Genomic DNA, 27,768 nt, shown 5'->3' with positions numbered 1-27,768 from the left:
TCAATTTAAATTTTTAGATGGGCAATCTCAGATTGTCATTTACTCGATTCATTAAGTCTACTCGTCGTTGGCGCCCTCTGGGTGACATCTCGGAAACAAAGTTGGCAGGAGACCTGAAAAACAGAACGAGTAAACTTAGTATTTTGCTGGTGGATGAATGAAGGCGAATAGAGTTTTATCAAAGTGATATCGAGACTAGCAGCGACAAACACAAACATCACAAAAGAGTTCTGAAAGGCCCTGTAGTAGGACTTTATGGTCCAGAATGTCAAATGAATAAAACTGTATCGGAAAGGTGACATCTTCAAATATCTCTCAGGGAAGGCTATCAAAGATGACAGATGGAGGATGGAAAGTACTTGTGAAATGGCTTTCAACAAGAAATGCGAAAGGATATAAACCAAAACAAATGAGTTTTGAATAGGACACATTTAATACAACTATAAACCAAATCTCGCTGATACCAAAACGAACTGAAGTCTTGTGAAAGGACTCTAATGAGGAATGCGTAATGCTAATATCTTGTGTTCAACCTGCAATCTCTTCGCAGTCATGATATCAGTTACCAACGTATGCCTTAGAGGGGGCAGAATGGTACTGTTTGAACAAGAAGTCTCTCCAACACCCACAAGTATCTCTTCAAAAACATCTCAGCAACACGTTCGACCCAGGTAATCTGTCAGCTGGCTGACGAGTAGGTTGGGAATTGTGTGTGATCAGTTCTCTCAAAGACACCCAAGACAAGGATTAAAATCTTGTGTTTATAAGGTACCATTGTTATGCCTTAGAGGGGGCAGAATGGTATTGTTTAAACAAGAAGTCTCTCCAACAGCCTCAAGAATATTGGATAGAACGGCACTGTACTAGTTCCCAGTAATAAATATTGCCATAAAGACATATGATATTGTTCTGGGACTTATGTAAGATTAGTTTTCTCCGCCAAACTCGAGACTGAAGGATTAAAATCCCGTGTTTAATAGGCTAACAAATGCAAACACTTCCAATGAACCCCCTACAAGAGACGAGTGGCTCTTCGTCTCTCCGACTTTGACACCCTGCTGCGAACATATCAATAGATCAGCCAGCGGTCCTTGGTGTCGCCGCGTGGGTTTATGCCCAGTGGAATTGCTTGCAAATATCAGGGAACCACGATCTGACATCCATAACCAGCGTATTCCCTATTCATGCTGGTTATAGTCGGGTGCTACACCACAGTCGGGATAGTGGAGCCAAAGAAATACCAGTCAATTGAGGACTAGGGGAGGGGTGGAAGTTCCCTCAGGTAAAGCCAGATCCAACTTGTAATAACCTACAGCTCATGCTGGAACTTTGAAAACAAAATGGCTGCGGAGATTAGTTCTCGCTTGCGCGGGAAAGCAGACCATGGAATGGAAAATTCCATGATATGAGAATGTGTTTTATGGCAAGTACGACCACAAAACAGAAAGATATTCAACCGAGAGCAAAGGGAAACGTTGTATGAAACGCACTTTACCAGTTATGTTATCTGTGGGCGAACAAGGTGACCAAATGCGGCAGAAAATTCAGAAAACGAGAACTTGTCTGATCACATCCTGATCCTTCGTCTTGCGAATTTTGAATGACGCAGTTAGATTTCAGAATGAATGCTACAGAGGAGTTTTGTCTAGCCAATCGCAGCCGTCTGTTTTGGTCAGGTGGCCATGTATATATCCTTTGAGGAGTTTTGTCTCAGCCAATCGCAGCCCGTGCCACAGGTCTTTGAACAGCGAATAGAGAATCTAATAACGAGTGTTTCCCCAAGCGTTAACAATCAGTATGGCCCTTCATTTCAACCAAATCTTTGATTGAAAGTATTATTGGCCACACACCCTATTCAATTATGTTTAGACTGATGCCTCACCTTTTATTAGATGAAAGTACTATTAAAGGGGGACTATAGGCAGTAGCTAGGGAGTAAAATGGGTGATCTTCAGGTGTTTTATATGCCCAGTTAGAGGGGTCACATCATCTAAAAAATATCGGGTGGCTTTAACAACGCCCTGGCACCAGTTGGCTCAATCGGTCTGAGAGACTTATATAACTCCAGCGTTTGCTCAACAAAGCCTCCCGTAAATTCCAAGGACGTTTGTTTCGGATGGAGTCCACGCAGATTCCATACCACAGAGGCCGCTTTGAATAGACTGTTTCCGTGTCTGTGGGACTCCATATTAACATACTTAATAAACCACATGCCAAAAGTTGAGAGGAACACAAACCCCGTAAATTCAGAAACAGGATTTACTTAACTGAACAAGGAGTGCCAGAGTCGTGAAAGGGCAATGCCGGGCTTAGCCGGAAGCTGCACATCGTTACCAGACCAGCCTCTTTGGTAACGAACCCGCGAAGCAATTTCCTCAAGGTGCGGCCAGTGCTATATACATGTACCATGTCGACAAGAAAAATGTGTCTCATTTTCACATGGTGAATCCCTGATCGTTTTCATAAAGGGATTGCATGAAATCAGAACACCAGACCCGAAGAGATAGCATCTTGGAGACAGCTCGGTACAGCTCTCTGCGATGGTAGAAAACAACCTGTATTGAAAACAAGCATCAGTGCTTGCTAGCTCTGGGCGATGGTGGGAACAACCTATATTGAAGACAGATCAGTGCTAGATCTGGGCTCTCAGCTCTGGGCGATGGTGGGAACAACCTATATTGAAGACAGATCAGTGCTAGATCTGAGCTCTCAGCTCTAGGCGATGGTGGGAACAACCTATGTTGAAGACAGATCAGTGCTAGCTCTGGGCTCTCAGCTCTGGGCGATGGTGGGAACAACCTATATTGAAGACAGATCAGTGCTAGATCTGAGCTCTCAGCTCTAGGCGATGGTTGGAACAACCCATATTGAAGACAGATCAGTGCTAGATCTGGGCTATCAGCTCTAGGCGATGGTGGGAACAACCTATATTGAAGACAGATCAGTGCTAGATCTGGGCTCTCAGCTCTAGGCGATGGTGGGAACAACCTATGTTGAAGACAGATCAGTGCTGGATCAGTGGGCTCTCAGCTCTGGGCGATGGTGGGAACAACCTATGTTGAAGACAGATCAGTGCTAGATCAGTGGGCTCTCAGCTCTGGGCAATGGTGGGAACAACCTATGTTGAAGACAGATCAGTGCTAGATCAGTGGGCTCTCAGCTCTGGGCGATGGTGGGAACAACCTATGTTGAAGACAGATCAGTGCTAGATCAGTGGGCTCTCAGCTCTGGGCGATGGTGGGAACAACCTATGTTGAAGACAGATCAGTGCTAGATCAGTGGGCTCTCAGCTCTGGGCGATGGTGGGAACAACCTATATGTTGAAGACAGATCAGTGCTAGCTCTGGGCTCTCAGCTCTCGTGTATTGAAGGGGGGGGGCAACTGCAACCGGACTACCCATGCTCATCAATGTATGCCTTCAGGCTATTCGTTATGGTCTTATTCTTATGGTCTACAGTGTAGAGAAAAGCCTGATATTGAAGTCTGAACCTTCTTTTCTATGGTGAGCTGAAACATCCCTGTGTGACATTCAGGTATGCGACTCGAAGCGACATCACTGATACGATGTTGCCATCTCTCGACAGCTGGTGATAACAGCTTCGACCTGTTGCGGGTTTATCCAGATTGTATTGATCTGATACTTGGGTCATGTGACCGGGCATATCGCGGAATCATAGTGAGACACTCTCGCAGCGACGAGGCATGTGGCGTCCGTGTTGTGATTTCTGACTTTCAAAGTTTGAGTAAACTCGTTCGCTCGCATCATGACTGAGGATTCCAGTGGCCCCTGCATGTCTTTCTTCATGCAGATAGGCCTGGTTCGGGAGCAGGTCACCATCGAAGGCGGCGAGCTGACCATGGCCAGTCTGAAGGATATCGCATGTGCTTTTGTTGATAGAAAGGTAGGCCCGTTTTGTTTTTGAAGTAACGCACGTGTCTGTTGTTAACCCCCTTCTGCCCATCACTACTGATGACCTAGTAGTTAGGCCTATCAATATTGATTGGAGGAACAAGACGTGGTAGAATGGCTGTGATTCGAAATTAGCTAATCATGAAACTCTGTCCCGTGATATCTTGATGGAATACTGTGAATTATAGGCTACAATTAAGCAGCTACTCTAAACTGATTGGACTGAGAGTTGACAGCAGGCCCTATAACAAAGTCCATCAATTGGTTGACAACCAATTAGAAAAGCCTTTGTCTTTTTAGGGAAGATACCAAACTCCCCTCCCCTCCCCATTTTACACAAGACTGGTATAGCATTAGAATGCAGACAACATTGAGGAGATCTGTGCTGTACTCCCCATTCTCTCATCTCCATGCACATCATTCTTTCAAATTGGGTCACAGATACAACCACAAAGCTTGAGGAAGTGTTCTACAATTAACCCTTTATGAGAAGCATTGAAATAGTGCCCGTTTTCCACATCATGTGGTTGAGTCATCCAGCTGTCTCAGTTTGTGGTGTGTTCTAGATGACAAAGATCATGCAAAAGCCTACTTATCGAGATGCTGGAGGTTAGTTGAGAATAACCCCTCTTTTTACACTCAGCCCTAACCACCCAAGCATGCTTCGACACCAGCCATTGGCCATGTCAGGAAAATGTAATTGATAAAGATCATCTAGGCCCAGAGGCAACGCAGTCTCAAATCCATTTGTGCACATGTTCGGATGTATACAAGTTCTATCTGTTGTGCCACCTGTACTGGTATGATGGGATTTCTGTACCTCATCTTGAGGGACACCCTGGGGTTCTCTTAAGACTCGTAATCCTCTCCTTTCAGTTGTAATCCTTAAACCATCATATTCCTTAGATCTGCTTGGTGCCAAATATGGTTGGCCATTAAACATAGAGTAGCCACAACCGGGGATGTTACATTTGGACAGAAGTGTCTTCATAGTTTACTTTATATACATATTCTGACCATATTCTACAGAAATGTCCATTGTACTACTTATACCATTGTTGTATTTGTATATCTCCCGCTGTCAGTACAATCTGACATATTACATGTGCTGATATGAAGTACTTAGAAGTTGATAATTTGATATATGATATATGAGCATGTCAGCTGTTTTTCTTTGACATGAGTGGTTTGTAGTGTTAAGTCAGTTGGTATTCATATATCAATGGAACCTGCAGCGGAAATTGACAATGTATGTAGAACATTGTTAGCTTAGTGAAGTTGCAGGCGGCAAGTGGTATATTCAGAGGTTCTGCATGCTGCCCACTTGTTTTGGTCTGTTTTCGTCTTCTGTGTTTGATATCAGCCGTCATAATCTCCACCTAACAGAGAATGTTGACAAAATGCTGACAGTGTACACCAAGCTTTATGGACTAACAGACAGCAACTCTGTAACTAACGATACTGCCAATCAAGTTTGAAAAGTCAGCTCAAGTTGAAGGAATTGTTGCTATTATCAGAAAGTATTGTTCCTCTGTGGTACCTATTGTCAGTCATCTTATAAACCAACTCAGTCTTGGGTCAGGCGAGGTTTTGTTTGTTTATCGGGTCTCCATGGTGACCCACAGTTGTGGATATGACATATACTTGTTGTTCTCTCAATCAGAGACGCTCTAGTGGGTTTATTCCTCTCCTTAATACTTCCTGATGACCACTTGATGACTAAAACCATTTCAGACCAAACCCGTTTCAGACAACCAGCATATACTTGTGAATCAATGATCTACTAATAGGCCTACATGTAGGTCAAGCTATGGTTAATTGGTGCCTACTTGAGGATGCATGTTAAGAAGTGATTTGGCTTATATGCTTGTCATGTTGATATCAATTATGATAACATCATTGAATATTATATGTTGTGTTATTGGTGGACTGTGATTTTATCGCATCTGGCTAATGAATCACTTGATACAGAATTTCTAGTAGATTTAATAGCTGGATGAGTTCCGCAGCTCATCCATCTTGATCTCAATCCATACCTTCATCACTGTGTAAGCCGAGCCCCAGGTCTCATGCAACAAGCCTGGCATTCTTGTGTCGTGTACAAATAAGAAAACATTGATTTCTATATGGTATCATATTCTGCTACGTATCGCAGGACCTTTTGTAGATGGAAAATATGTCTGATAAGAAAGCCTGTTGGTTGGGACATCAGCACTTCATCAGAGAACAATTTGTTAGGAAATAATCGTTGATCTTTCAGCTGAGGTATAATATGTTGGGTGACCAGGCCGATGTTGCAGACTGCAATAGGACCACTGTCAAGACTGCAGTGACACATTCATTCAAAACAAAGAGAAGAGATGTTTTGTTTGTATCCTGTTATTTGATAAAAAAAGTGAATCCGTGACAAATTGATGAGGTCTGTTGCAATGAACATTTGTCTGTGCCACCCCTCTGACAGTTAAATTGGTCTACCTGATGAATTGACTTAATGACACTAACAGGTTTTTCCTGATTTCAATAGATGATGGTTGAGTGTGATGTTCCCACTTAGTAGCATTGTTTGCACAATCATCCTGTACCATCATTAGCAGATTACTGTCCTGAGTCTGTTGTTTAAATGTCAAGATTTGGATGTGATGTTGAATTGTGCTTGATATCAGTCACTCAGTGCATTATTGCCTTAGAATAACGGAACACTTTCAGTATTCGTCCACAGCCACAAAAGTAACAAACAGAAAATCAGAAAAGTTTCACTTTTCTCAATAACGCCTCAAATAAAACATTGAACTGTGATGTTTAATCTTTGTACCAACCCAAGTGGCTATAGTTGTTGCCACACTAAAATTCTGATGATAGTCTGCCAACTCAAACCATCGCTGTTGATGAGGATAAGTGCCTGAATTGATTTGTATTAGTGGCTGTCAATTTCAAAATCACACAGCAATTTTTGCTTGTTATTGAATTATCAGTACTGACTGAGGTTATTGCTTTATTCAAGGAGATAATAGCGGAAATGTCTATTTATTTACACTTAGAGCAATTCATGATAATGGCAATATTGCAGATTTCCAATTGCTAATGTTCATATAAGTAGCTAACCTGCTTCCAAAAACACAGCTCGTATCAGTCCTTTGGTCATATTGAAAGATAGCTGCTCCATTCGTGAATGTCTGCCATGAAAGGCAGTTCAGCTGCCTTCAAGTTGGCAAACATTAATTTGCCGTGGGTGTAGATGAAAGAGTGGATCGTGGTTGTGTTCAATATGTATGATAATTGATCAAGATATTGCAAGCCACGCTTGGATCCCTCCAGTACAGCAGTTACAGATTCCTGTAGTGCACCTCCACAACTTGTCGTCATAGAGTGATTAAACCTCTGATATATGCGGTGTTATGAGGCTGCTTTGGTGCAAAGAAACTCTTGTAAAGTACTCCTACCACTGTTGTACCCAAAAGCTGACATAAACAACCAGGGAAGTGTCGGAAGTAACTCGGCACTCAACTCTGAAAACGTTCTGTCAAGAAGTACTTTCGTATTGAACATGGTCACCATCAACTTCGAAAGCGTTTCCTGACAATTCCTGTAGTTGATGGGCTTAGAAGTCAGGGCATTCCTGTGGTATGTGGGCTGGAGTTTGGCTCTCTGGCACAAACACACCCGCAAGTTTTCATTTCACCAGATACACAGGCAACCAGCCTCTGAGGGGGCATACTGTGGATGAAAATTGATATCAAAGTTAGGAAGAAAAAGTAATGTATTTGCAGGTCTGAAAATAACATTTGTTGAACAGCAAACACCCACCAGCTTCGCTTTCGCTAGAAGCACAGGGAGCAAGCCACTGACAAAACTGTTTGAGAATGAAAACTGGGAGAGTACAGTTCTCTTTCCATTTGCCAGCTATCTGATGTCAGATTAGAGGAAAGCATGTAGTCTCATCACCAATGTAAACACCCACGTGCTTCCTCAGTTCAATACAGAGACAACAAGCTACTGGCAAGGCCTTTTGATGATAGAAATTGACACAGTCAGGTTAGGAAGAATCAGCCATTGTTCAAAGGACCCCTACATGCAGAGGAAGTATCAAGTTGGTTAACCTTTATTTGGAGACAAAAGGCAGGAAACATCGGTAATGGCCAGATGATATTCTGTCTTGTTGTGGGAGGTTTTCGCAAGGCTTGGACAAGTTTGTCTTCAGCTTTGAGGAGCGAGATGAAAGAGGGATGACATTTCATGCGGAGGCAGCATCTACAGACACAGCAGCTCCACAATCAGTTCTATGCACCTCTCAGTCCTTCAATGAGTCTATACGGATACTTTTAGCCTCCAGGCATAGATCTCAGTACCTTTTGGTCCTTCAATAAGCATATATACAGATGAATAGCAGTACCAACAGTCTTGTTTTGGCGAGAAGTCCGCGGAAATGAACATGACCAGATAGAAATAAAAAGCATTGCCATCCGTGATTCTTCTCAACCTCTTCTGACCATTTACTACCACGCAGCATGGCCTGAAATCCCACAATGCTAACCGTCCATAGCTACTCTTACCATACCGGAGGAAACCTAGCTACTCTTACCATACTGGAGGAAACCTAGCTACTCTTACCATACCGGAGGAAACCTAGCTACTCTTACCATACCGGAGGAAACCTAGCTACTCTTACCATACCGGAGGAAACCTAGCTACTCTTACCATACTGGAGGAAACCTAGCTACTCTTACCATACCGGAGGAAACCTAGCTACTCTTACCATACCGGAGGAAACCTAGCTACTCTTACCATACTGGAGGAAACCTAGCTACTCTTACCATACCGGAGGAAACCTAGCTACTCTTACCATACCGGAGGAAACCTAGCTACTCTTACCATACCGGAGGAAACCTAGCTACTCTTACCATACCGGAGGAAACCTAGCTACTCTTACCATACCGGAGGAAACCTAGCTACTCTTACCATACCGGAGGAAACCTAGCTACTCTTACCATACCGGAGGAAACCTAGCTACTCTTACCATACCGGAGGAAACCTAGCTACTCTTACCATACCGGAGGAAACCTAGCTACTCTTACCATACCGGAGGAAACCTAGCTACTCTTACCATACCGGAGGAAACCTAGCTACTCTTACCATACCGGAGGAAACCTAGCTACTCTTACCATACCGGAGGAAACCTAGCTACTCTTACCATACTGGAGGAAACCTAGCTACTCTTACCATACCGGAGGAAACCTAGCTACTCTTACCATACCGGAGGAAACCTAGCTACTCTTACCATACCGGAGGAAACCTAGCTACTCTTACCATACTGGAGGAAACCTAGCTACTCTTACCATACCGGAGGAAACCTAGCTACTCTTACCATACCGGAGGAAACCTAGCTACTCTTACCATACCGGAGGAAACCTAGCTACTCTTACCATACCGGAGGAAACCTAGCTACTCTTACCATACCGGAGGAAACCTAGCTACTCTTACCATACCGGAGGAAACCTAGCTACTCTTACCATACTGGAGGAAACCTAGCTACTCTTACCATACCGGAGGAAACCTAGCTACTCTTACCATACTGGAGGAAACCTAGCTACTCTTACCATACCGGAGGAAACCTAGCTACTCTTACCATACTGGAGGAAACCGATAGCTGCAGTGGCCAAACGAACTGGCTGACATGTCTCGCATTGAAAAGCTATAGAAACATATTTACCAATTAGCTGGATGGTCCCTGAAGTGAGCAGGCGAGGTTACTCTTTATGTGAGACATTCTGCTGATTTCCTCAATGAAAACAATCATCTCAGAATAGTGTTACAATCGGATGTGGGGTGTCGTTTACAGACTGGACCATAATCAGGTATGGGTAATTAGCAAGATGCTTCAATCATCAATTAGGGAATGGCATGTCCCTTTCACTCGGTCAATCAGGACACATAATCAGGAGGATGCTACAATAGCCTAAGTGTACTGATGAAGGTGGAGACAGTGATGAGGTGTTCATAAGCAAAGTGAACACTGTCGGTGTCGTGAGGGCCTTGCCTCTTTATTCAAGACACAGATTGAAGTGAATCCCGGTACAGGTTCCTCAACTCAGCATCATTCAAAACACCAATAAAATGAATCAGAGTTTAGTATGCAGGGCAGATAGGTGAAAGGTTTAGAGGGAGATATGTACAAATGCATTCCTACCGCTCACTGCGACGTTCCCGTGTGGCTGACGACCACACATCCGGAGAATCTGAGATTGTTATTCACGGTGGGATTACAGATCTGTGTTCATCTTGAGAATCTGCCATCGTCATTCACGCTGTGATTATTCATGAAACCTAAAAGGCCACTCTCTCCTATTGACCAATTCATAAATGATGGGTTGATATCTGAACCAATAAAAGGATAGATTTGATTGGGAGTAGCAAAATAGTGATCATGTTGTGACCTCAGGCAAGTGTACTTGCCCGTGGGCATTGCAGATTCACCTTTCAAGGGCGTTTCTCTTCTTCTCCGCTGGCTGTATTTCCTTTACTTTACTCAGTGCCTCTCTAAGGATGAACCCATCCGATTATCAGAGGCTTCAAATTGAGCTTTCACGTTCACCCTGCCTCATCCTTCTTGCTGTCATAGCAACTATATCTTGAACATTCACCATCAGAGTTTGACATTTTCTTATACTTTATCTTCCTGAAAGTTATTCTTCATATGTCAGCTCGTGCCTTTGGCAAAATCTAATCTTTGTGTCATTCCACCTGACTGTTCTCGACAGCATGGGTTGTATCTTTGTTTCTACGTCAGTCCATAACAAAATGAAATTGACATCACTTATAACAGGGAATCCGGCATTTAGGTGTAGATTTTCTTGTACTGAGGTTGCAAGTGGGCGTGGTTGGCTCTATTTCTGGTCATTACCAGTCAATGGAGTCAATCGCTAACAACATTTTCAATGGTGGACACCCCCTCAACCGGCTTGACTTTGTTATGGCCCCCTCTGGTGTCATGTCACTTCATTCAGCATATCTTGTTGACTTGTGCACAAAGAGAAGAGAAGCAACTGTTCTTTCGAACAGAAGATGTCCTTATCAACCTTTGCCACTAGTTGGAAATAAGCTAGCCGCTTGTGGGTTTAATGAAAACTTCGAGCTGTTCCGTCATCCTGTGTCATCAGGTTCGTTGTTGGTGTTGCTGTTGTTGTAAACAGGTGTTTGCTGATCATATATCGTGGCTTCGCATTTATCACCAAGTCTGGTTCTGCCGCAGCTGTTGTTAGAATTACAATTAGACTTTATCATGGAATCCTATCTACCAGGTGAGTTGGGCAACATATGATACCATGTAAAGTGATACTGATTGCAACGATGATTGAGAAAATAAATCACATGTTTGTGAGTTTGAGCGATTTAAAAAAAGGAGCAAACCTTCAAACACAGCTTTACTTTTCCACTTTAAGCCAATGAACTTAATTTACTTGGAATACTGTCTTTACAGCCCTGTCAATCCCGGAAGAAGTGTTAGAGAACTTTCTCAGAACCACTGAATAGTTGCATGGCATTAATTTCAAGGAACTCTATTGTTTGCTATTGAACAGTGTTTCTGTTAACACTGTCTCTTCCTGGTAATAGTCCACTGTTACTGCACATCCTCTCACATTCAGCCAGCACTAAAACACAAGGCATTCGATTATTATCGGATTTCGAATTTCAGATGGGCCTTCTGGGCTTTCGTAAATATGAGGCTTAAGTCATTTGTTCGATAATAATACCAAGATTCCACAGAGGCCTGCAAAGCGATGTTGGCAAAATATTGTCAAATGTCATTAGTTTGAGCATCAGTCATGGAAATCAATACCCCGTCACTCAAGATTTAGAAGTGATCCACTTTTAGCCACTTTCAGCTTTCACCATCCATTTTGCTATGATTAATGGTTGGATGTTAAGATGGCAAGATGACCAGGGACTCAAAAGCACGTAACTCAACCCCAACATCCCTTCATCAGTGATGAGAACAATTCAAAACCAGAATGTACAAACTTTTCCCCACTATTGTCAAGATTGATTCAGTGTGCCAGAAATATCATAATCTGTTAAATCATACCGATTCTGTCCAATGCTCGGGGCTGAAATATGGATTACAAATATATGAAAGGCAAACTGATAGACAGCTATTGTGTAACAGTACACCTTTTGTCTCGTGTACTATTCAGCTGCCAATTTAGTATTGGCATTTTCATATTTCGTATCGGAAAATCAAAATGATTGCGTAGATTTAACAGGTTATTGATTTCCATTTGAAAGTTATGTTATCTTGAAATGATACCACACGAAGTTACTGATACCTGTGCATGCTGTGGATCTGTAGGCCTATAGTGGCATTATGATTTGAAGTCCATTTTATTGAGGTTTTATGTTTTAGAGCTGATTTCTTTCAGAAGGAAAGCTTGTGACTAGTACAGGCTAATGCAGTTAACTTGTATAAAAGAAAAAAAAGTCTAAGGTTTTCCCAACTGAGCTATTTCGGTTGAGTGTCATTTTCATATCAATAACCAAGACTATCAGCTTCAGCTTTGTTCTGTGACAACATTAACTTGGGCCAGATTATACGGGGTTAAACCGAGATAAAACCGATATAAATATTGGATGGCTTTCTCATAGTTATCATGGCAAAGACACAGAGCTGGTTACTTTGCACCTTCCTCGGGAACTAGATGTTTACCATGGCAACACGCTATTGGCTTTCATTGGTTTAGGCTTTGCAGAACATGAGAAAAAGCCTGTTAGAACCCGAGCTTGTATGTTGTGTAGTGTTGGTGTACAAGGTCATGCACATAGCGATGGTTGTGTGACAATCTTTTCACTTGTAAGCTTGTGAATCTGTAACGTTATTGAAATAGGCCCATCTACAGAATAATATCAACTTCTCAGTGGACTGCTGAGCTGCAACAGCATTCCTGACTGAACCATGCTCAAGGTCTTCGGTGCATGCCTTATCTTGCATCTCACAATTAGCATTGATAACTCCATTATATGGCAAATTACTGTTTATGATTTTGCTGTGCATATATGATTGGCCCCAATTCCTCTATAAATGCAGCATCCTAATTTTTTGCTTATTGTAGATTTAACTAATTTCAGTCTGACTATGATAACTGTGATTTACAATGGAACTAACAATAATAAGAGGTGTTATCTATGGTTCATATCTGATGCCTTTATCATAGAATTGTCCTTTCATATCAAGTCTCAATGAGGTTGTTCCTTATTGTCAGCATTGGTCGAGTGCCTCAGTATTGAGAGAGAAAAACAAGATGATATCCTCCCATCTCATAAACAAGCATTCCGCCAGCCACCCGTGTATCCTCCCGAGATGCAATGATTGGCTAATGAGGCGTGATGACGAAACAGTTGTGTTGAATAGCGGTTAATTGAGACAGAAGCCGAAATGACACTTCTCATCGAGTCCAACATTGAGGGAGCAGCCAGAGCAAGGCTTCAAGTCAGATGACACCCAGTTAACGTTGTTATCTTTTTAAGGGCACATGCAGTTAACTTCATTATCTTCTCTCAGAAACATGCAGTTTATTTCATGATCTTCATAAACATGATAAAGGGGCATGCAGTTAACTTGGTTATCTTCTTAAAGGTGGCGTACTCCTTAGCAGTGGGTGCGATGTTTGCGGAGGAATCTCCTCGTATTTCTCTGTTTGAGAAGGAGAAATCTCACCTGCAAGAACCAAAGACCAAACCCTCCATCATGGAGGCGACTTCTGCCCAAATGTCACATTGATCTTTCGTCCGTGGGAAGTAACTTTAAATACCCACTCAACAAGGTTAACCATGTCAATTTGTGCTTCTATCTGTTCAATTAAAGCAAATAGAATGCCATGGATTGTTTCAGGCGGAGATCAATAACTGCACACTAGACTGCAATTTAGTGGAACTGTTGCTCGAGTTGCTGAACTTTTTGTAATGGTTTCATTAAGAAATCAATGATGGGAGGATGATTTAGGTGCTGTGTGAGAGATTTGACGCTCTTCTAAGGATTATTAACCCACTTAGTTGGACTTTATTAGAATAGAATCCACTGCAAACTATAATATAAAATGTTATTTGTGATAATTGTCTTTGAGTAAACACGAAAATGTTGAAGAAAAAGTAAGGCACTCTTTGTTGTAGCTCAATGAAGGAAGCCTTGCAATCGTCTTGTAAACCTCCATCATCACCTCAGCTACCATAGCGCTTTGAAGGAAGCCTTGCAATCGTCTTGTAAACCTCCATCATCACCTCAGCTACCATAGCGCTTTCAATCCATGTCCGTATGACACCTGATCTGCAGCTGTAAAGTTGATGCAAAGTCTATTGTTTGGCTCCCTTTGTATGCCATCTTTAGATCTTCGATGTCATGATTATATAGATGGTGATGTTTGAATCATGGTGTTGAATGCTGGCCTTTTCCTTGCAGTACCAAGCTTCAGAATGTATGTTGTTATGCATCTGAATGATGTACAGGATGAAGAGGCTTGCACGAGCCCGGGGGCAAACAGCTTCCAGCATAGATCTTTTAGCCAGTGCAGGAGTCGAATTGATTACTGTACGGAAATGGTTGTTTCCCTGGAATGAATTGTCACTTGTTTGTGGACGATGTGGATAAGTTGGCCCCTTGACATTGAAAGTACAGCTGACCAGTCCTGGATGTGGATATATTGGCCCCTTGACATTGAAAGTACAGCTGACCAGTCCTGGATGTGGATAGGTTGTCCCCTTGACATTGTACGTACAGCTGACCAGTCCTGGATGTGGATATATTGGCCCCTTGACATTGAAAGTACAGCTGACCAGTCCTGGATGTGGATAGGTTGGCCCCTTGACATTGTACGTACAGCTGACCAGTCCTGGGTGTGGATAGGTTGGCCCCTTGACATTGAAAGTACAGCTGACCAGTCCTGGATGTGGATATATTGGCCCCTTGACATTGTACGTACAGCTGACCAGTCCTGGATGTGGATATATTGGCCCCTTGACATTGAAAGTACAGCTGACCAGTCCTGGATGTGGATAGGTTGGCCCCTTGACATTGAAAGTACAGCTGGCCAGTCCTGGATGTGGCTAGGTTGTCCCCTTGACATTGTACGTACAGCTGACCAGTCCTGGATGTGGATATATTGGCCCCTTGACATTGAAAGTACAGCTGACCAGTCCTGGGTGTGGATAGGTTGGCCCCTTGACATTGAAAGTACAGCTGACCAGTCCTGGATGTGGATAGGTTGGCCCCTTGACATTGAAAGTACAGCTGACCAGTCCTGGATGTGGATATATTGGCCCCTTGACATTGAAAGTACAGCTGACCAGTCCTGGATGTGGATATATTGGCCCCTTGACATTGAAAGTACAGCTGACCAGTCCTGGGTGTGGATAGGTTGGCCCCTTGACATTGTACGTACAGCTGACCAGTCCTGGATGTGGATATATTGGCCCCTTGACATTGTACGTACAGCTGACCAGTCCTGGGTGTGGATAGGTTGGCCCCTTGACATTGTACGTACAGCTGACCAGTCCTGGATGTGGATAGGTTGGCCCCTTGACATTGAAAGTACAGCTGACCAGTCCTGGATGTGGATAGGTTGGCCCCTTGACATTGTACGTACAGCTGACCAGTCCTGGATGTGGATATATTGGCCCCTTGACATTGAAAGTACAGCTGACCAGTCCTGGATGTGGATATATTGGCCCCTTGACATTGAAAGTACAGCTGACCAGTCCTGGATGTGGATAGGTTGGCCCCTTGACATTGTACGTACAGCTGACCAGTCCTGGATGTGGATAGGTTGGCCCCTTGACATTGAAAGTACAGCTGACCAGTCCTGGATGTGGATATATTGGCCCCTTGACATTGTACGTACAGCTGACCAGTCCTGGGTGTGGATAGGTTGGCCCCTTGACATTGTACGTACAGCTGACCAGTCCTGGATGTGGATAGGTTGGCCCCTTGACATTGAAAGTACAGCTGACCAGTCCTGGGTGTGGATAGGTTGGCCCCTTGACATTGAAAGTACAGCTGACCAGTCCTGGGTGTGGATAGGTTGGCCCCTTGACATTGTACGTACAGCTGACCAGTCCTGGATGTGGATAGGTTGGCCCCTTGACATTGAAAGTACAGCTGACCAGTCCTGGGTGTGGATAGGTTGGCCCCTTGACATTGAAAGTACAGCTGACCAGTCCTGGATGACTTTTGACATTTCGTGTAGTGGGTAGAAATTAAAACTTGGAGCTCAAAGGAGAAATAAACAAATTGACTTCATGATTGTGGAGACTTTCTCGCACAAAAAGGAGAAAGTGAGCTGATATTTTTGTTTAAAATGAGTGTGTCAACCATGATATTCTTTACTCTGTGATTAAATTGAAGCAGAGGTTGGCGTGACCTTTGATGTCCATTACATTAGCCCATCTTCTTATTATCTTATACATGTATGACCTGTCCTCACCTGACTGTCTTGTTCCTTCGGCGCTGACCTTTTGATTCTGTGATTCACTTGATAGTGTTGCTGTCTCTTACAATAGAAAAAGGGCGGCTGCTTTGCTTACATAAGGAAGCAGTCAGTACCAGATCTTGACGATGACTAGTCGATTCCTGGTTTGTTTTGGCTGGTGTATTTTTTGGGCTTAGTCGCTTTCTATCAGAGAAAGGATCTACTTGTCATCATCACTAAACATTTCGAAGTTCTACGATGGTGTTGTATGTTGCTGATCAAAGACTAGTATCTGTCTGCATGTTTCATTTCATAGTGTTGTTATCGACCAGAATGATTCCTCATTTTACACGTGATGTTGTTTCACAAAAGCTTGCCATGAGCAATGTTTAAAAAAGTGTGGTGACATTTGCAAGTAGTGCATTGATCTGCTGGTTTCCAGTGACATTTGCACACCCATTAAGCGCGAGGATAATCGCTGCTGTATCATCAACACTGTCAAATATCATATTATAACTGGCACTTGGCTGCCTACCCCACCCAATTAAATTACAGGTTTTTTGTCTATTTCTTATTTTAGCTGCTCATGTTGACCTTATCCAGCGAGACTTGCTTTGTAAAAAATCCATAATTGTGTCATATCCTGCTGTTATGATGATAATCGTATTGATGGTAATAGAATTTTTTCATCTGTTCAAATTCTGAAAATTTTCAAATCCAAAATTTTGGGGCTGATGATGTTTTTTCATTTTGAGCAGAAAAAAAACCAGTGAAAAAGATATAATGTTTCTTCAATTAGAGCAAAAAAAAACAAGTGAAAAAATATTTGGACTTAGAATTTTTTTCATCTTTCTGAGTTGGGCAATGGTAAGGGTTATAAGTTCAAAATTCTGAAAAATTTTCATAGTCAAGAAAGTTTTGGGACTGATGATGTTGGTTCATTTTGAGCAGAAAAAAAAACCAGTGAAAAAAAAAATTGGACTTAGAAATTTTTTCAACATTTTTTCATTTTGCACAACTCCTAGTTTACGGGATCAGGCCCCTGATATACTACATTGGACATTTTCGTTGTCCTGGTAGGCTACTTGGTCACCCTACTGATAATGATGTTCTCCCACAGTGCATCAATTGATATCAGATTACAAAGGCAGCCCTTCATCTGACTTATTCTTCTTCACGAGGCAGCCAAGGAAAAATGGTTTCTTGTCCATGCCGAGTGTCATGTCAGTGCAGCGAGCTGCCCTCAGTTCCATCTGAGGTAACTGTCTCACCAAGTGCTGGGTCAGAATGTGCGCTGTCCCCCACTTTATTCCAGGCCCACAGCTTACAACGTTTGGCTAGGAGGCAGGTACACCTCCAGACCCATTGCAGACACTTGTGGTTGGCTCCAGCAAGAATGACGACAAAGACAAATGAAAAGTGCTTTTACTTACTGTTTCTCTCCTGTTGGGAAAGACCTTTGATGAGACATCAGCAATTTACTTTGAGCATCTGATATTGAAGATGAGAATCCACCACCAGCACTCAAAGTAAGAGATCTCTCAATTCTCTTATTGACTCTTCCCACACAACTTGGAGAAACGAACAATCCATGGAAGTCAAGTTTATTTTGGTTTTGGTGAAGATTTATTTCTTGCTGATGTTGATGTGACGGTAGTTGTATGGTTTGATGTTCATCTTCCTCTTGAGTTAGATGACTCATCAAGACAGAGGAGAGGAGTTGTCTCATGTGTCTTGTGGCTTCTCTTTGTGTTGGTGAGGCAAACTGATAAGATCAAGCTGCTGTGTGTTGACTTCGGAGGCAACAAAAGTCGGTTACAAAGTTTTAGAATTGAAGACTGTGTGTGTTCTCACCGTTGTATTTTAGGAAAGCTTATGGTATTGAGTGAGATATTGGTGCCTTGGTTAGGATTTGAACACACAGGGGCACCTCTTGGTCTGAAGTCTGGCACTCTAACAACTAGATTACCATCCTCCTTGAATTACCAAGATTACCAATCAAAAAAGGAAGAGTTGGGATGCTAAAGTACCATGTTCACTCTTCAGTCTTGTTGGGATAAACATTATGATTGAGCCCTTTTATAAAAACTTAGCATAAGAGAAAGCACCTGGCAAGATAAACAGTTTGAACCTCATCCCAAGCTTTAAGCGAGAGAACAACAGCCTTGTTTCTCAACAGCAAATCCTTATCATCTCTTCCCATCACCTCAAAGAAACGTCATCAACTCGCAATACTCCACTGTTAGTTTTATAAACTCATGTTTACAACATCGAACAGTGTGAGATAAAAGCAGGCGGAGATTAGATGCTGCGAGGATGATATGAAAAATGATCCATCAGAGGGAACATTGACGGTACAAGGTGATGAAAAAATCCTCACAATTTAATTCTGCAGGATAATAAGTAGAAAATGTATCCTTTTCATAAAAACGATTCATAATTCAGCGTTTACTTGGGTTGGTTGTTTGTAAGGTGTATCTAATACAAAATGGTGGAGTGAACGAGATCAAAGTAAGAAATGAAATGAGGTAGTGGTGATCTAGATTGAGCTTGTGTGGGTTTAGACGAAATTGATATTGTGCTCAACCGAGGGTAAGTTGTTGTTGGTGCCGCATTTATCAATCACTTTCTGCCCCTAGTGTCAGTTATTGTCTTTACAGCCCACTGTCTACAGAAATAGTTCACATTTCCACGCTTTAAACCATCATCATATACCAACACGAGATTTAGTTGCCTGCGTGAATTTGCCATGATATTGCTCTCGGCGTCGGCATCGCTATAAGCAGTGTAGAAGATGATTTGTCATGTTGATCGGACACTTGGGAGGGAAGAGTTCTTTGTTTTAAATCGTGATAGTCGAGCTGTAATGAAGATGTGTAAACCCCTTGTTAATTGTGATGCTGTTAGAATGCCTGTTATCAATTAGAGGCAATTATTTTGATCATTCTAGACTCCATGTTTGGCCGACATAAAAAGTAAGCTGTGTATTGAAGAAAACGTGAAATTTATGTTGGGCACAATAGCCTGATAAACCTCTATCACCACTGCCATCCTTGTTTACCTCAGGTTCTTATTGAATCATTGCGATCACACCCCTTATTGATTCCTGTCAACAAACATGGTCAATAATCAGACGGCCTTGCATCCAATAAAACCTCGCCATTTGCTGCCCTAATCCTGGTGATGTTGCCAATTTGATCAATCTTTCTGCCGGAAAATGTATCAGAGATCAAGCTTGTGATAGATTTCCATGGTCATGTAGTTGTCATGGACCCATGACAACTACATGACCATGGAAATATACCCGTATATCTTGGTCAAGTGATGTGATTGTAGAGATGAAACCAAAAGCCTGAGTGCCTGAGAGAGACGCATGTCCTCTAGCCAGTAAGGCTGTCTTACTTGGGCTGCAATGTTGAAGGCAAGGATCTTGACCTTTTCATCACCGGTCGGCTTAAACTTCTCAATTATAAACTTGAAGATGTTGCTCTGATGACAATATATGACCTATGATCGGCACACAAAACCTACCAACTTAGAAGTAAAATTTCTGTGAATACTCGGCACGTCTTTTGCTTAAAATCATACATTCACCCCAATTCATCATTCATCTCCCTGGCGTTGAAAAGCCTCCTGTCTATTCTCTCTTCAATCATGATTATCTCATGTTTGTATCCATGTAATGTGAGCGTAATCTCAATAGGAAGCTGGAGAGTTACTCTCATTGTGGTGTGATATCATAAATATGAATTCCAGTCTCTCATTCCACGTTATTTATGATGCTGATGATGAATTGCGGTGCGAGATGCTATGTGATAGTCCAAGGGAACTTTATCCTTTGCATTAACCCCTTTATTTCTATTACCACAGGAGCTATTATGAAGCTCCTAACCTTTTGCCACCAATAGCCTGAACACACTGCATGTTTCCTGACATCTTACTACTCTCTGAGATGACTGAGATGATATCATGATTGATGTCACAGACATACTTACCTTGTAGTTGGAGGACCATCTTCCTCATTATGAACTAGATTGTAAATCAAGTCTGTGGTTAATCTGTTGATAAAAGGTCAAATAATGACTACCCTTAATAAACTCAGCTTCACTTGCAGTGCCACTGTGACACTTTGTGCTATCGTGATTTCATGTCATCACCTTCATCTCATGTGTATTCAATGAGCGCTTTCCCCTGACCTTCCCACGCAATGATGGTCCTGATCATTGTGTTTGTGATGCCAACAGCCATCAGTTCACGGTCACCAATGGGAGAGTCATTCCCTGTTATCACTGGCCCTCTTAATGTCAACCCAACTGCATGTATTACAGATAAATGTCAAATTATCGATCCCCAAATAAGTAGTGCAATTAAGATTTGCAGAGCAGTGATGCTGGAAACTGTTGCGATACACTGCCACCATTAGCCATCCTTTACCCTTGCAACATTGCTACTGTTTGTCACTAAACTACAATTGGCCTTGATGTCAAACCCTTCCAAATAAACTCTACTTATGGTTCATTACACGACTACAACTCCGTGATTTGATTGCTTTGCCAGGAATAATCAACATTGGCTCGTCTGTTGGTTTAACTGCCTTGTCAACCCGGACTGTGTTGATGATTGGTAAACCTCGTCCCTATTGCATCTCAGCGTTCTGGTACTGAATGTATCCTTGGGACTAATCCTCGCCATCATCTAAATAAACTCCAGAAAGCCCTGAATCACTGTACAATACACGACTGCAACTCCCTAAAGACAGCATCACTCTGGCATGATTGATCCATGCTAGCCTTTCCTTAGTGCCTCAAATGGAGTTGCAATTAATTAAGCCTTGTTTGTGCTGATGGTTAATGGAGTCAGAGGTGACCGATTGTGCTGGCACCATTAGTGAGGTCTTCCTGACACCCTGAGCTCTACAGACCTGGGTTGGCATTGGTCCATTAGTGAGATCTTCTTGACACCCTGAGCTGTACAGACCTGGGTTGGCATTGGTCCATTAGTGAGATCTTCCTGACACCCTGAGCTCGACAGACCTGGGTTGGCATTGGTCCATTAGTGAGGTCTTCCTGACACCCTGGGCTCTACAGACCTGGGTTGGCATTGGTCCATTAGTGAGGTCTTCCTGACACCCTGGGCTCTACAGACCTGGGTTGGCATTGGTCCATTAGTGAGGTCTTCCTGACACCCTGGGCTCTACAGACCTGGGTTGGCATTGGTCCATTAGTGAGGTCTTCCTGATACCCTGAGCTGTCTTGACCTGGGTTGGCATTAGGCTTACTCAGGGTCATTCAGATAAGAAGACTACCTCGATGTAAGTGAAGTCATAGGCCTTGCGATCCACTATTGCAAGATGAGGATAGGTTCAATATCAAACAAGAGTAGGGCAATCCTGCAAAGGCTTTGATCTTTTATGATAAAACATTTGCGCACACGTAGTTTGCCTGATCAGAGTTATTGACAAAGCAGCTCAAGACAGGTAGCACAAAACAGATCACATCAAAAGTAACTCGGTATCATATTAAACTATTAGGCGTGTAATCTATCTGCTTCCAATACTTGTTGATCTCCTTAACACGACACCCACTGTAGTCCTTCAACGCTCGTAACTGGAGCGAGAATCTGTTAGCATTGTCTCCTCCTTCCTGAGCAGCTCTCGCATATCTGAGAGTTTTTTGCCAGTTATTTGTGTATACTATCCCAGCGTGATATGACACAAAGACGACAACAGCTGTCCGTTTTTTGTGTGCCTCGCTTTCCTCAGGGGGCATGGTGTCATAAAGTTGTCATGCACCCCAAACAATGAACTTCAATCAAAATTTATCAAGCTCTGATTTTTATATATTGAATATTTTGAACTGACTGAAAGTTGAAGAAATGTCTAAGTCCAAAAAAAATTTTCAGTGTTTTTTTGTTTTCTGCTCAAAATGAACCAACATCATCATGTTGATTTTGTAAAAACATCTTTTTTTTTCTTAATCCATTTAGCTTTTAAAAATAATTCATCAAAGCCTCATCAAAGTTCTAAAGGGTTAACATAATTGCCACAGTGGAAACTGCAATAGAATACAAGGCGAGGATAGAAATACCATTTCAAAAAACATTTGAAACTGTTTCTATGGTAATGCAAGTCCTGACCTTTGCCATTTTTACATATATCGGAAAAACGTGTTGTCAAGTATTAACATATACAGCAAACCTCTCTCTTCTGACACCTCTGATAGGAGGACACCCCTAGTTATAAGAACACTGATGTTGGTGCAAAAGGTGTCAGTTCCGTTGAATTTGGCCTCAGGTAATCATGACATCACTTCAGCAAGGAGAATGTTCAATACCTCAATCTGTACTTAACAGAGAGATTGTAGTCAACATAATACTGCCTCCTTTACGTAGTCAGACAGTCATGTTTAGGAGCCAGAGAAGAACTCTGGCAGTCGAGAGACTCAACAAGTGTACAATGCTCTGTGAAGGAAGAGAAGACCTTGAAAGCTTAGGGAGGGCTAACATATAATAGCTTACTTGCTTATCGAAACTTTCCCCCTGGCCAGTAAGTTCCTCCAGCTATGAAACGATGTTAGCATGTTGATAGTACAAAACACGTTTTCTCAATCCCATTCCTTCCATCTGCCTCTTCCAATAAAGAGTGTTGAGCCCTTGAAGAACAATGAATTACCCTTCAACTTGTGCAGTGAATTGCTACCATCATACAAGGCACTGATATTTGCTGCATAGTAGGCAGTTGTTTTTGTCTGGAGTTTCGATGGTGAATTCACTCTTTCATGGTTATATCCACGTAAGCAGTCTTGAGCTAGAATTGGAAGATTGATGCACTGAACTGTTCTGTGGAGTGATGCAGTGCCCCTCTAAAAGGATGATATATGGAGTTTAAGGTGCTCATTTAAAGTGATTTAATCCACAATTAGAGCCAGAATGGGAGTCTTGTTAGCAATTAAGAGAAGTAGAGCAACTTATGTCTAAATGTATGGCTATTAGCAAGATATAGTCACAATTTCTAACAATTTCTCCTCATGTTTGCCTTTGCATGGAACAGTGATAGAAATGGAATTGAATATCAATGCCATTTCTGAAGAAAATAGGTGAGCCAACCGTCCAGCTTTTGAAAGAACATGTGTTGAGACCTATCCAAATGTTGAAGGATGTCAAGTGAGATCAGTCAACAGTTTTGAGCTGGTGCCTTTAGAGGATACGATTGAAGACATTTCGACATTGTTTGACCTCTTGATGGAAGCAATATTGGTATGAGGGAATCTCTGCACCAGCATCTCTCCTCTTATCTCTTATGTTGACCACAATCTGTGAACGTACATAAGACTGTGAATCAACATTGGTTTCATATTGATCCGCTGACTAACATCCCCTTGCTATGTTTGGTAGAAAAGAATCATGTAACATAGTTCTTGTAACCTCACTGGCAATTGGGTTGTTTTTATTAACGGACTTCCTCCATGCATTATTCAATGCTCGTTTGTAACCACCTCTTAGGGAGTTTGATTGATGTGAGCCCAACACCTTGGCTTGATTGGTATGTTTATCGTTAATCATGTCACAACTACAAATTGTCTGGTGTGTTTTTACTTCACTTGTTTGTTGTGATTTCTTTCGGCAAAAAAGGGGTTTGGTCGATATTTCTCCATCTCCACACACAAGGTTGGTGAATGCAAATAATTTAGAACGATAGCCAGGGGTCAAAACCGCACTAGATGTAAACTCTCATACTATCTAGCTTTCCTTCTGGTAGAACGATAGCCAGGGGTCAAAACCACACTAGATGTAAACACTCATACTATCTAGCTTTCCTTCTGGTAGAACGATAGCCAGGGGTCAAAACCGCACTAGATGTAAACACTCATACTATCTAGCTTTCCTTCTGGTAGAACGATAGCCAGGGGTCAAAACCGCACTAGATGTAAACACTCATACTATCTAGCTTTCCTTCTGGTAGAACGATAGCCAGGGGTCAAAACCGCACTAGATGTAAACTCTCATACTATCTAGCTTTCCTTCTGGTAGAACGATAGCCAGGGGTCAAAACCGCACTAGATGTAAACTCTCATACTATCTAGCTTTCCTTCTGGTAGAACGATAGCCAGGGGTCAAAACCGCACTAGATGTAAACACTCATACTATCTAGCTTTCCTTCTGGTAGAACGATAGCCAGGGGTCAAAACCGCACTAGATGTAAACTCTCATACTATCTAGCTTTCCTTCTGGTAGAACGATAGCCAGGGGTCAAAACCGCACTAGATGTAAACACTCATACTATCTAGCTTTCCTTCTGGTAGAACGATAGCCAGGGGTCAAAACCGCACTAGATGTAAACTCTCATACTATCTAGCTTTCCTTCTGGTAGAACGATAGCCAGGGGTCAAAACCGCACTAGATGTAAACACTCATACTATCTAGCTTTCCTTCTGGTAGAACGATAGCCAGGGGTCAAAACCGCACTAGATGTAAACACTCATACTATCTAGCTTTCCTTCTGGTAGAACGATAGCCAGGGGTCAAAACCGCACTAGATGTAAACTCTCATACTTCTAGCTTTCCTTCTGGTAGAACGATAGCCAGGGGTCAAAACCGCACTAGATGTAAACTCTCATACTATCTAGCTTTCCTTCTGGTAGAACGATAGCCAGGGGTCAAAACTGCACTAGATGTAAACTCTCATACTATCTAGCTTTCCTTCTGGTAGAACGATAGCCAGGGGTCAAAACCGCACTAGATGTAAACTCTCATACTATCTAGCTTTCCTTCTGGTAGAACGATAGCCAGGGGTTATGTCAAAACCGCACTAGATGTAAACTCTCATACTATCTAGGTTTCCTTCTGTATGAAGAATTGGCGACATAATAAAATGAACAAAAGAGAAATATCTCATGAGGCGGCCATTAGAGTTAACGATTGGACAGATTACACAATTTGGGGCTCACAAGACCATTAATATTCATTATACAGTGATATTCCTTAGCTTTTGCAAAAAAGTGATGAAAGACTTGAAGCTTTGCTTAAGCTTTACTTAATTTTTGAGAAGTTAACTGCTTTTATGTGTAATTGGATAAAGGTGTCAATCTGTACAAAGGCAAAGCTGCTTACACTTCATGTGACAGGGATTATATTTCATACCAGACATGAAAGGAAATGGGCATTGAAGGGAGTGTTTAAAATGCTGCATCAAGAAGCACGCTTCTGACGAGTTGACATTAACAGCACTTTTATTGATGCCTCTGGCACTCATAATCTAATAAACCAGATCGCTGAGACCAAATGTTTCTACTCTGTTAATAGAAACTGAGTGATCTAAAAAGATGAGGGAGACGTGCTTGTTGGACATCTATATTGGAAGTGCTGTGATTTCTGGTCATAAATAACTCCTCAGATGAATGCAGAGTGTTTTGTGCTGTTCAGCTGGAAGTGTCATGTCGACTATGAATGAAATGGACCAAATCTCAAACAGGCAGTAAAACTTTAAGTTGCTGTTGGTCTCCAGTCCAGTGAAGGGACGTGGAGAAGAAGGATGCTGTCCCCTTGGACATGGGCAGGCTGCTTTGCATGACCTCCCTCTTTGCCGAAGCCTGTCTGTAGAGTTCAGGTGCTGGCCAAGAGATAGGTTCAGGGATCATATTGAGTCAGGAAATAAAGAAGAAGCTCATAACTGCCACTACATGACAGTCTGGAGTACACACTGTGCTTTATTCCACGCAGATTCCCCTGTGCCGTATTACAGACTAGACCAAATCTTAGAGAAAATGAGTTTCACCAAGTCTTCTGCAAAGCTCTGCTGTTCCATCTCAGATGACTTTAGTAGAGAAACTTGACAAGTCTGCTTCAAAAGGTCTGACTACATCCTCACATTACAGCCAGCATGTGGAGGATGACAGCTAAGAGACGTCTCATTCAGAGATCAACAATTTAAGAGAAAAAGGCACATTGGCACTTTCGGACTGTCTGTCTAATGCAGTTCTGTTGTCATCTCCTTGATGCTGAATATCACTATTGGTCGAGCTCTTATTGCCTTCATTAAACGTCAATGTCAGGAGTGGCCAGAAGGAAAAAAGTGCATGATATCTATCATTGTAAGAAAACAATGTTTTTTCTGTGTATTGTTCATGGCTGGCAGCTATGGCAACAGAAGAAGCAGAGAAAATAGGTTTCTGTGGATGGAAAGGATGGGGTACAGATAATCTAGTAGCAGAGTAGCCATTGCAGCAGACCTGGCAGAGAGATAGTGCAGATGACTTGTAGCCATTGCAGCAGACCTGGCAGAGAGATAGTGCAGATGACTTGTAGCCATTGCAGCAGACCTGGCAGAGAGATAGTGCAGATGACTTGTAGCCATTGCAGACCTGGCAGAGAGATAGTGCAGATGACTTGTAGCCATTGCAGCAGACCTGGCAGAGAGATAGTGCAGATGACTTGTAGCCATTGCAGCAGACCTGGCAGAGAGATAGTGCAGATGACTTGTAGCCATTGCAGCAGACCTGGCAGAGAGATAGTGCAGATGACTTGTAGCCATTGCAGCAGACCTGGCAGAGAGATAGTGCAGATGACTTGTAGCCATTGCAGCAGACCTGGCAGAGAGATAGTGCAGATGACTTGGACTAAAATCTCCCCTTCTTAGCTGTTCATTGTATGGACTTATCCCATTTATAAGTCTAAATGAGAGTCAACTTCCATATTATCAAGAGCAAATATTGTTGGTATGATATAACTGCTGTGGAGTCTTGCATTTTCAGTAATATCTGGGGCCGCAGCAGAACATTGGCTGACAACAGGGCTGGACATGTCATACTTCCAGGCTTGCTTGCTTCTCCACCTTGAGAATGCACCTTGCTCGCTTTGTTCCAAAGGGTGCTGATTATATCAACTTCATTCCCGCCCTTCCCAAGAGACTTGCTTGTCTGACATGATCGTAACCTGAGAAGATTATAAATATTTTTTGCCATTTTGTTCCCTTTAGAATAAGATTCTTACATATTGTCATGAATGTTGCATGGTAGCTAAAATCCATCTTGCCCTCTGGAAGTGGAGTGTTAATGGATTAACCTTTAAAATCTTTAGAGAAACATGATGACACATGAAGCTCTCCGATACCTTTGTCAGAGTGCAGAATTGCATCGAGTATGACGTAAGGTAGAGATATATTTATAGCGTTTTCTATCATAGGGTTTATATAGAAAATGTTAGTTATAGGCTGTAACCAGTTGTGGAGTAGAGAGGTGCCATGAAACCTAACTTAGCTGTAGTACTCTTAATAGCCCTCCTCGGAAAATTACCTTGGTCCCAGTACAGCCGGGAGAATGAAAAAGCCTGTGGACATTAAGGACAGTAGAGGCCTGTGTGATGGAAGGCTTCCTTTCAAGTGCCAGTATTACAAGTATATGCATCTGAACTCA

At 42.3% G+C, this 27,768-nt stretch overlaps 1 protein-coding gene across 12 annotated transcripts in view; it reads left to right on the top strand.

The window, feature by feature from the left end:
• The first annotated feature begins 3,687 nt into the window (after positions 1-3,687).
• LOC135484575 (serine/threonine-protein kinase D3-like) overlaps positions 3,688-27,768 on the top strand; it is a 68,735-nt gene continuing 44,654 nt past the window's right edge. For all 12 annotated transcript variants that reach the window (XR_010446465.1, XR_010446463.1, XR_010446464.1 and 9 more), the window contains exon 1: positions 3,688-3,903. Coding sequence is in view for 9 of the 12 variants with exons in the window: in XM_064766190.1 (XP_064622260.1) it covers positions 3,766-3,903 (138 nt within the window). In the remaining 3 variants the exon portion in view is untranslated. The remainder of the gene's footprint in view (positions 3,904-27,768) is intronic.

Source organism: Lineus longissimus, chromosome 3 (genome assembly GCF_910592395.1).
Source record: "Lineus longissimus chromosome 3, tnLinLong1.2, whole genome shotgun sequence".
Lineage (NCBI taxonomy): Eukaryota > Metazoa > Nemertea > Pilidiophora > Heteronemertea > Lineidae > Lineus > Lineus longissimus.
Note: the sequence above shows the minus strand (reverse complement) of the source record. Positions and strands in the feature narration are given on the sequence as shown.